This window comes from Muntiacus reevesi, chromosome 9 (assembly GCF_963930625.1).
Source record: "Muntiacus reevesi chromosome 9, mMunRee1.1, whole genome shotgun sequence".
NCBI lineage: Eukaryota > Metazoa > Chordata > Mammalia > Artiodactyla > Cervidae > Muntiacus > Muntiacus reevesi.
Window position 1 is genome coordinate 3,284,559 of NC_089257.1, and position 10,716 is coordinate 3,295,274.

The 10,716-nt window shown below is 60.9% G+C and overlaps 1 protein-coding gene across 4 annotated transcripts in view; it reads left to right on the forward strand.

Annotated features, from left to right (window-relative positions):
* The window catches only part of SLC43A1 (solute carrier family 43 member 1), a 32,550-nt gene extending 25,780 nt beyond the window's left edge, over positions 1–6,770 (forward strand). For 2 of the 4 annotated variants that reach the window (XM_065944620.1, XM_065944615.1), the window contains exons 12-15: positions 18–159; positions 388–461; positions 4,182–4,305; positions 5,839–6,770. In XM_065944620.1, coding sequence (XP_065800692.1) covers positions 18–159; positions 388–461; positions 4,182–4,305; positions 5,839–5,985 — 487 coding nt within the window. In that variant the 3' untranslated portion in view covers positions 5,986–6,770. Of the gene's footprint in view, positions 1–17; positions 160–387; positions 462–2,570; positions 3,134–4,181; positions 4,306–5,838 lie in introns of those variants that run through there. The other 2 variants (XM_065944619.1, XM_065944618.1) reach the window with 2 other exon arrangements.
* The last annotated feature ends 3,946 nt before the right edge of the window (positions 6,771–10,716 follow it).

Here is a 10,716-nt window from a genome sequence, read left to right on the forward strand (position 1 = left end):
CGGCCTGTCCTCCGCAGGGTCGGGGCGGCCACCAAGTCCGTCCGACCACGCTACCGCGAGATCCAGAAGATCACCAACGCCATCAACGCCTTCACCCTGACCAACCTGCTGCTCATGGGTTTCGGCATCACCTGCCTCATCAACAACCTACACCTCCAGGTACAACTTCCAGGCCCCCTGCCTCTCGGTGCTCCCGACGGCTGAAGGCACGGTTCCCCTGGCGCCTGCCTCCGGCGGCCGGGTTCCCACCCTCTGGGTCTGTTTGCCGGGCTCTCCAGGAGGTGTTTCCGGGAGGTCGGCGGGGCGAGGAGACCGGCCGTTGGCTCTGTCCCCCTCCTCGCCCTCCCGCCCCTGCCCCCCTTCACCTCTGCCCTCTCTCCTTTGCAGTTTCTGACCTTCATCCTGCACACCATGGTGCGTGGCTTCTACCACTCGGCCTGCGGGGGCCTCTACGCCGCGGTGTGAGTCACCAGGGGGGTGGCCTTCCCAAGGGCTCCCCTTAGCGCACCCTTCCCCAGCCTCCCTCCCTGGAACGCGGGCGTCTGTGGCGCTCGTGGTAAAGACCCTGCCTGCCAGCGCTGGAGATGTCAGAGATGCGGGTTCGATCTCTGGGTGGGGAAGATCCTCCAGAGGCGGGCACGGCAGCCCCTTCAGTATTCTTGGGCTTCCCTGGTTTCTCAGATGGTAAAGAAACCAGCTGCAATGTGGGAGATCTGGGTTTGATCCCTGGGTGGGGAAGATCCCCTGGAGGAGGTCATGGCAACCCCCTCCCATATTCTTGGGCTTTCCTGGTTTCTCAGATGGTAAAGAATCCACCTGAAATGTGGGACACAGGGGTTCGATCCCTGGGTTGAGAAGATGCCCTGGAGGAGGGCACGGCAACCCACTCCAGTATTCTTGCCTAGAGAATCCCATGGCCATAGGAGCCTGGGGGGCTACAGTCCACAGGGTCACAGAGTCGGACACTACTGAGCGACGTAGCAGCAGCAGCTGCAGGGGGTGAGGACCTGGACGTGGTCCAGCTCACTGCTCTCTCCCAGCTCCCTAGTGACGGGGCGCTCCCTGCACCCTCTTGGGACGACTTTGCCTTCAGAGCATCCTCCCTTAGGGGCAGCTGACATCTCTGGTTTGGCCCTGCGTCTCCCTCCACAACGCCCGCTCCCCTTCACGGAGCGGCCCCTCTGCCCGCATCAGCCCTGCTGGAATCTCCAGACCGCAGTCTCTTTGCCTCATAACGTCCCTGCTTCATGTGGGACAGCCCCCTCCCTGGCGCCCCGTTCCCTTTCCCCTGCGGCTTCTGGTTTCCACACCGAGTGTCTCTGCTCTACGTGTGATGGCGAAAGAAGGGTGGCAACACTGTAACGGCTGTGGGCGCTTACTCCACGGCGGGCACAGGTGAGACGCTGTTCAGCTCAGCCCAGTCGCTCAGTCGTGTCCGACTCTCCGCGACCCCATGAACTGCAGCACGCCAGGCCTCCCTGTCCATCACCAACTCCCGGAGTTTACTCAAACTCATGTCCATCGAGTCGGTGATGCCATCCTCTGTCATCCCCTTCTCCTCCTGCCCCCAATCCCTCCCAGCATCAGGGTCTGTTCCAATCAGCCAACTCTTCGCATGAGGTGGCCAAAGTATTGGAATTTCAGCTTCAGCATCAGTCCTTCCAATGAACACCCAGGACTGATCTCCTTTAGGATGGACTGGTTGGATCTCCTTGCAGTCCAAGGGACTCTCAAGAGTCTTCTCCAACACCACAGTTCAAAAGCATCAGTTCTTCGGTGCTCAGCTTTCTTCACAGTCCAACTCTCACATCCATACATGACCACTGGAAAAACCATAGCCTTGACCAGACGGACCTTTGTTGGCAAAGTAATGTCTCTGCTTTTTAATATGCTATCCAGGTTGGTCATAACTTTCCTTACAAGGAGCAAGCGTCTTTTGATTTCATGGCTGCAATCACCATCTGCAGTGATTCTGGAGCCCCCAAAAATGAAGTCAGCCACTGTTTCCACTGTTTCCCCATCTATTTCCCATGAAGTGATGGGACCAGATGCCATGATCTTAGTTTTCTGAATGTTAAGCTTTAAGCCAACTTTTTCACTCTCCTCTTTCACTTTCATCAAGAGGCTTTTTAGTTCTTCACTCTCTGCCATAAGGGTGGTGTCATCTGCATATCTGAGGTTATTGATATTTCTCCCGGCAATCTTGATTCCAGCTTGTGCTTCCTCCAGCCCAGCGTTTCTCATGATGTAATCTGCATATAAGTTAAATAAGCAGGGTGACCATATACAGCCTTGATGCACTCCTTTTCCTATTTGGAACCAGTCTGTTGTTCCATGTCCAGTTCTAACTGTTGCTTCCTGACCTGCATAGAGGTTTCTCAAGAGGCGGGTCAGGTGGTCTGGTGTTCACATCTCTTTCAGAGTTTCCCACAGTTTATTGTGGTCCACATGGTGAGATGTTGACCCCTCCCCTATCCGGACCTCAGGGGGAGGCTGCACCTGGGCCGGGGGTCACCCTGGATTCCAGATGCTCATTGCTCACAGCCTGGGTCACGCTCCACACTCCACAGATGCCACGCGTGTCCCTACTCAACATCTCTGATGATGACACGCCCGTCCTGAATGGCTGCTGCCTCCCCGAGTCTGCCCTTGCCTCCTCTGGGATTTCTAACGCAGGAGCTGGAGACACCCGTTAGGACACACGTCTCTTCCCGTCTCTCCACGGCTGCCTCTCTCGTCTCACGTAGAGAGAAAGTCAAAGGCTCTTATGGCTCCAAATGTCATGCCGGGGGACGTCCCTGGTGGTCCAGTGGTTAAGAATCTGCCTTGCGGTGCAGGGGATGCGCTTTGATTCCAGGGCATGGAAGTAAGATCCCATAAGCTGTGGAGCAGCTTAGCCCACCTGTCACGGACTGGAGAGTCTGTGTGCTGCAGTGAAACACACAGCAGAGATCCCTCGTACCGTGACGGAGACCCGCTGAAGCCAAACATAAATACGTTAACACAAAGAGGCCCTGCAGGGTCTGGCCCCCGGGGGCCTCTCCCTTCCCTTACCCTCCCCACCGCGCTCACCCCTGTCTCCCGCTGCAGCTGCCGCATGCTGCGGAGACTCACGTGCTCCCCCCCCAGCGCCCCACTTCCTGGCTCATCTCCCCCCAGACGTCCACAAGCTGTCACGCGCTGCTTGGGGCTTTACCCAGAGGGACTCTTCTGAGCCCTCCCCACCTCCCTAGAAACCCCCCTGCTCTGCTTAGCTTCGTTCCTCAGCGCTATCACCTTCTAACACGCTGTGCTTTCTTGGGTTTTGTCCACACCCAGTGGCATGAGCGATCTTAATTCCCTGACCAGGGATCGAACCTGTGTCCCCCTGAAGTGGAAGCTCGGAGCCCTAACCGCGGGACCACCAGGGAAGTCCCAACGATGTGTTTATTTTGCTTGTGGTGTGATTACTACCCAGCCTCCCAGAATGCCACCTCCAGCTGTGGTTCTTTGCTGTCTCTCCATGCACCTAAAACAGTACCTGGCGCATGGTAGGAGCTCAATAAATAATGTGTCAAAAGGAAATCAGCCCTGTGAGGTTAGCAGTCTCCCTGTTTTTAGGGAAGGAAGTGAAGTTCAGAGAGACTGAGTTACTTGCTGCTATCACACCTGGTGGTGGTGGTGGTTTAGTTGCTAAGTCAGTGTCTCACTCTTGTGACCACCTGGACTGTAGCCCGCCAGCCTCCTCTGTCCATGGGATTTCCCAGGCAAGAACATTGGAGTGGGTTGCCATTTCCTTCTCCAGGGGATCTTCCCGACCCAGGGATCGAAGCCAGGTCTGCACTGCAGGCAGACTCTTTACCAACTGAGCTAGGAGGGAAGCGCATCACACAGCCAGTAGGTGCCAGAAACCGGCCCTGTAGCCTTCAAGTCATAGCTTATACCCCTGAGGCCGGGGCATATGCGGACGGCCTGAGATTGTTAAATGTCTGTGCCATGACACTTGGGACGTTTGCTCCCCAGCCAAGGTGGATCCCTCACCTCCAGCACTGGGAGCGCGGTCTTCAGCACTGGACCGTCAGGCTTGCCCTGAGCCTCAGTTCTTAACCTCTGCCTTGCCTGGTGGACAGAGCGTGCCGTCTGGGGGGAGGGCGCCGGGCTGGAGAGGCGCGCGCCTCACGCGGGGCCCTGCCCGTCCGCAGGTACCCCTCCAAGCACTTCGGGACGCTGACGGGCCTGCAGTCGCTCCTCAGCGCCGTGTTTGCACTGCTGCAGCAGCCGCTCTTCATGGCCATGGTGGGGCCCCTGAAAGGAGAGCCCTTCTGGGTGAGCCGCAGCGGGGCGTGGGGCCCACGGGACCCCCCCTGCCTGGGTGCAGCTGAGGAGCTGGGGGCGGGGGGCTCTCGCCTGCGGTGGAATCGTTCATTCTCACCTCAGCAGGAGGCACCTGGCAGGTCTCTCCTCTGGGGGTTCCCAACTGGCGGTGGAGCAGACCTCCTTATAGACACCCCAGCCTGGGCCCAGGACGCTGTAATCTCCCCGGTGACCTGGAGATTGGCCCCGTCCTCATCCAAGGGAGGGACCTTCTCTCCTAGAAAGGGGCTCCTCCAAACCCTCCGAGCTCAAACACCCCCTGTGCTGGGGCGCCAGCCCTTGATCTTGTTGGAAAGGCTTTTCCTCGCATTGAACCGACCTCACCTCCCTAAAGCTAACATCTGCCCCAGGGGTGCACGCACTCCCCTAAGCCCTCTCAGCAGACCACCAGCCGCCGTGTCCCGAGCACTCACCAAGTGCCGGTTAGTACATCAGGGCAGAGCAGGCTCTCAGTTGGGTCCGGCTCGCCGCGACTCCACAGGCCGCAGCACGCCAGGCCTCCCCGTCCATCCCCAACTCCGGGAGCTCACTCAAAGTCATGTCCACCGAGTCGGTGATGCCGTCCAGCCATCTCAACCTCTGTCGTCCCCTTCTCCTCTCGCCTTACCTCTTTCCCAGCATCAGGGTCTTTTCTGGTGAGTCAGGTCTTCGCATCAGGTGGTCAGAGCACTGGAGCTTCAGCATCAGTCCTTAGTGTATTTATACTGAACGCGGCCACCACGGCCCAGAGGAGAAGTGGAGACCCGAGGTGACTGGCCTGTGAGCCACCCCGTGAGGAACCGGGCAGGCTGTGCGCGGGGTCTGAGCAGGGCCTCCTGGGCCTGCTCTCCCCGTTGCACATGGCACCCGTGATCGCCCACCAGCATACCCCACAGGACCCCACCGCCCACGTCCTCAGAGGCCCAGGCTCCCAGCCGACACCGGGTCATTTGGGCCCTGGCATTAGGTGGGGTTCAGACCCGGCTCTGGAGCTTTACGGGTGTCCTGTGAGACGCTGGCAGAGAGCGGCTGCCCACAGCCAGGGCTCGCTCTGTGTATCTTCCAGCCCAGAACGAGTCCCTCCTAAAGGAGATCAGCCCTGGGTGTTCATTGGAAGGACTGGTGCTGAAGCTGAAGCTCCAATCCTTTGGCCACCTGATGCGAAGAGCTGACTCATTGGAAAAGACCCTGATGCTGGGAAAGATTGCGGGCAGGAGGAGAAGGGGACGACAGAGGATGAGATGGTTGGGTGGCATCACCGACTCAATGGACATGGGTTTGGGTAAACTCCGGGAGCTAGTGATGGACAGGGAGGCCTGGCATGCTGCGGTCCATGGGGTCGCGGAGAGTCGGACACGACTGAATGACTGAACCGAACTGCAATGAACAAGGCCTGGGGTGCAGATGGCGGCCTTCTCCTCCCTGAGGGAGGCTGAGTGGCCCCCGAGGGTGATGAGGGTGGACAGCTTGACTCTTTTTTTCTCTTTCTCTCTCTTCACTCTGCAGGTGAATCTGGGCCTCCTGCTCTTCTCACTCCTGGGGTTCCTACTACCATCCTACCTCTTCTACTACCGTGCCCGGATCCAGAGGGCAGATGTCGCCCACTGGGGGGATGCCCTGAAGGCGCCCAGTGGCCCCAAGGTGGCGGCTTAGCCCGCCGCATCCCGGAGTCCAGACCACAGGCGGCCGTGGCCGGGGCAGAGGGACTGTGACTCTCCCTGTGACCTCCGCACAGCGCCAGGGACCGCGGATTTATAAATACCAGGAGAAGTTCTGTTTTTGTGGGGACAGGTGAAAAGGAAAAAGAAATTCCTGAAGCCACGCTCCATTGACCGAAGACATCCCCGTGCCAGGACCTAACCTTCCCGAGCCTGGGGTTGGAGGGCCTGGGGTGCGGCCCTGGGCTTCCTCTGGGCCTCGCCGAGGGGCCTGCCCGCTGCTGCCTCCTGGGGGCCTGTGGGGTCAGCGAACAGGTGACCCCCCAGCTACGCAGGGCCCAGGGTATGTGCGATCGCGTGTGAACTCCCTTCTCCTCCGGGGAAAGGGGCCAGAGGTGTGCCGCCGCGTCCTGAGGCTGCTGCGTGGGAGGGAAGCCTCTCCTGGGGGCTGAAGGGCGGGTTCTCTCCCTGGCGCTGCTGCCTGCAGATCTCAGAGGAAATAAAAAGGGAAGTGACAGACTGGCTGCGGTGTGCCTGCCTGTGTCTGTGGGGGGGTGGGGGTGGTATCTTCCCACACCTCCATCCCCCTTCCTCACCCTGGCTCAGCTGGGCAGTAACTAGGACACTTGAGGTGCCAGCCTGTCCACCCCCAGCTGCCTGCTTCAGCTCCTGTTCTCAGCCGCCTGCTTCAGCTCCTGTTCTCAGCCGTGCCCTGGAGCAGGTGGAGGTCCTGCCCTCTGCTCACGGGGTTTGGGGTACATCTGGGAGGGAGGTTGGCCTTTCTGCCTACCCACGATCAAGGCAGGAGGCTTTGGGAACAATGATAAGGCGCGCCTCTCAATCTTTCTTGCCGGGCATCTCTGGCGGGTCTGTTGAAAGTAACATGTTTTTTTTGGGGGGGGGGGTGTCGTGTTTAACTTAAAACTTCATGCAAATTTTGAGCTTCATCTTGTGCTATATTTATATTTACTTTCAGGAATAAAGGGAGACTTTAAAAGTTACCTGCATCAAGGGAAGACACCGTCTTTGAGGGCAAGGGGCCTTCCAGGAAGCTATACCTCATTTATCCCACTCCTGCCTCTCTTTCTGTCCTGGGACATAAACCTGAAACTCACAGGAGGGAGGGACGCGGCAGGGAGGGGCCCAGCCACACAGGTACCTCACTGCGTCCTCACTGTAGGGGTCGGTGTCTCCAGGTCGCTTTGTAGAGAGAGGAAGGCTCAGACAGGTTAAGGCACAAGGACACAGAGCTGGTAGGCGGTGGGGCTGGGCGTCGTGGCCGCTGAGTGCGAAGCTCAGGTCTGTGGAGCCAATCAGCGGCAGAAAGGAGGATCTGCGATTGTCAGCCCAGCTCTCTGCTGCCCTCTCAGGGTGGAAAGGAACCGCAACGGCCTTACGCACCACCCTACTCACAGAAAACCTAGGAGAACACCGAAATAGTGGCCCTGCAGGGCAGCATCACAGAGAAGCCCTCCCTTTGTCTGCAATTCTCTCTAGAAGCTGACTCAGTAGGCTGACCCCCCGTTTGACGGATGTCCAGCGAGGTCTGGAGACGTGGCTAAGCCACATGGCGCATCCAGGGCTGCTCGCAGCCCAGACTCCTGGCTTCCCACGGTGTCCTTTTCGCGAAGTAGGAAACCAGATTTGGACCGCATCCGCCAACGGGTTGGACGGGCTCCCAGCGGCCTTGCCCGGATCTCGCTGCTCTCTGTGCCCGCGGACCTCGACTTTCCGTCCGGTCCGCTGGAAGCGGATCACAAAAGATGAACTGGAGAGGGACGGCCCGGCTGTGCGTCCCCGACTGCTCTGCAGGCGGCGCTGCGTGGCTGCGGCTGGGACGGGGTGGGAGACTGGGAACCGGGGGACCCCACGCCCTCCCTCGACAGCCCCTGCCGGCTCTCCTGGGTCGCATCTCCAGACCCCTCCCCTGAGATAGCCCCGTGCCCCCCGACCACGGCGCCCCCGACCGCGGCGCCCCCGACCCTCCAGGCTGAAGGAGGGGGTCTCCACCGCGCCCCCGCCCCTGCCCAGAGGGCGCGGGACCGAGTGCGGGACGCAGGCGGGGGTCTCGGCCTCCTTGGGGCGGCGTGTCTTCTCGCCCCGCGTCCCCGGGGCGGGGGCGCTTGGGGAGGGGGCTGGCGGGGGCGGCCGCGAGCTGGAGCCTGTTTGTCGCGGCGCCGCCGAGTGGAACAGATGGCTGGGAGGGGGGGAGAGGGTACGTGGCGGGGAGGAGGAGGCTGCGGGGGCCGGGGGCTGAGGAACGCGGGATTTCGACGCCCCGAGTCTCCCGGGAGAAGCGCCCCTCCCCACCGCTTCCCAGAAAGAGGGGGCGGGCAAGCGCCTGCCCTTTCTCCCCCCACCCCAAAACCTCGCCCCGGCAGGCCCCGCCGTGCCCCCGGGGGCGCGCCCCTCACCCCCGGGACCCCTCGGAGCGGGCGGCTGCGAGGCCGCCGGGACGCAGGGGTTAGTGGGGGTCCCCACCCCCGCTCCGAGGGGCGAGGCGGAGGCGGGAGCGGGGCGAGACTTCTGGGGAAAACGTGCTAATTGGACCCTCACGCAGATGAGCTGGGGTGGGGGCTGCGCAGGGGCCGGGCCGAGGGACCCGAGCGGCGGGCTGGGGGCTCCGGCCAGGGCAGCGCCGGGGACCGCCGCGGAGGCCGCCCCCCGACCCTGTGCCCCGGAAGGACGCGGCTCTCGCAACCTCGGGCGCGACCCTCAGCGCGGCCGCGCCGGCCTGCCTCCTGCATCCTTCTCCGCCCCCATCAGCCGCATCACCGTGTCCACGCACGAGTCCTGCCCGTGGCTGCCGCCAGGATCTAACTTCCCTCCCTTCGCTTTCTCCTGCCTGACCCCCTGGGGCCCACACCACCTCCGAGGAGCTGTTTCTCCGCCTTCAGAGAGCTTCCTAACTCACCCTCGGGTGTTAAAATGCAGATTCCAGGGCTCAGGGAGAGGCCGGTCCAGTGGGTCTGAGGGGCTCGGGAGCCTGCGTCCTAACTCTGCCACCGAATCAGATGGGAAAGACCTTCACTCTCAGAAGCACCGGGCAGGGGCTGGGAAGACTGGACAAGCCTTCCTCGAGGGCCGCGCCCAGGCCCTCTCCACGGCCCTGCCCTCCCGGCTCGGTGTGGCCACCGCGGCTTCCAGGGGCCGAGGAGGTGCCAGGACAGACGGAGGAGGCAGGGGTAACCCGTGAGTCTGCGCCTGCTGCGCCCCCTGAGCTGGGCCTTCCTTAGGCTTCCTCCCTCTGAGCGGCTTCCGGCCCTCTGCCGCAGCGGGGAGCCGTCGTCAATCAGGCCGCCAGCCTTGCTTCACTATCTCCCTGCGCTTCCCCACCTCATCTGAAGTTTCTAGGAAGGCCAAAGACTCCTGGGGTGGGCCATTTGGGTCTTAGGAGGGATCGGGTGAGCCCGAGTCCCCACCTCCCCAAGAAAGAGGCAAAGGCACCTCTGGGATTGAAAGAAAACCAGAGGAGGGGTCAGGGCTCAGGGAAAGATGGGTCACCTCCCAAGGGCCCAGCACTTACTGCCCACAACAACTCCCTAAGGCAGGAGCTGTCGCCCCCGGGTTGTAAATGCAAAACCAAACGAGGGATGCTCAGAGAAGTTAAGTGACTTACTCAAGGTCACAACGCAACTGGGAAAATAACTCGGTCATTCACACCTCTGCGTCTTCCAGAGCCTTTCTCAGGAGGCTGCTGGGAGCTGCCCCAGGCCTGCTGCCCCAGGCCTGCTGCCCCAGGCCTGCCTTGCCTGCCCCACCCCCAGGGGTCGTGGGGACGGGAGAGGGGACCGTGCAGAGATGAAAGGGGAACATCTGATAAGTCTGGCTGGAAGCATTAAAAATTCATCTTGAAACCTGACCCCGGCTGGACCTTGGGCCTGCCGCCTGGACTGTCCCAGGCCTGGCGGCCTCCCAGAGCCTGGTGGGCAAATGTCACTTCCGCAGGGTCCTGGGAGCCCCCTCCCACCCTCACCCTGCAAGTCTTCACCTTTCATAGGAAAGGGGTTCTCTCATGGATTTGGGAGCTAACATTGGGAGTCAGCAGCTCAAAAACCAGGGCTGACAATCCTCCCCCCACTCTGAGTGTAAGAACCTTAGAGGTTTAAGGGCTTATAGACCTTGTCATCTGGCATCCTCCTCTGCCTCTCCCCAGGCAGAGATGCTCACGCTCAGGTTAGGATCCCCGCGCCTGACTGTGATACCCACTGTGGCCGGCAAGGGGCAGCCACCTCCCGGGAGCTGGCCCTAGCCTGAGCTGCTCCCAGCAGCTTTGAAGGAACAGAACCCCACGGTTAAGGTCAGCAAGATGGAGCTTTGGCCTTGGGGAGGGGCTCTGGAATCTGTTTTCTGAGGCAGGGGGCGAGGGTCTGGGGGAGACTGAGGGACTTTAGGAGAGGTGCAAAGTGGGTTTGTGGGGTTCACGTTCATGGTAACGGAGGTGCAGTCTTTCCAGCTGGAGTGAAGGTGTGGGGGGGAGACCGGGAGAGAAAAAGATAGAAAGGCAGCGGGGCCCAGACGCTGCAGGGCCTCCGAGGCTTTGCTGAGACGTTTTATCTTTAACTTGCAAGGGAACGGGGAGCCCGTGGTGCGCGCCTGAGTAACAGAATGACATAATGCGAGTTCTGGTCTGATGGATCTGGGCAACACGGGCCAGCGGAGTGGGAGGCAGTGAGAGCGAATGCAGGAAAACGGGAGAGGAGGTTACTGCTATTTCCTTCCACGT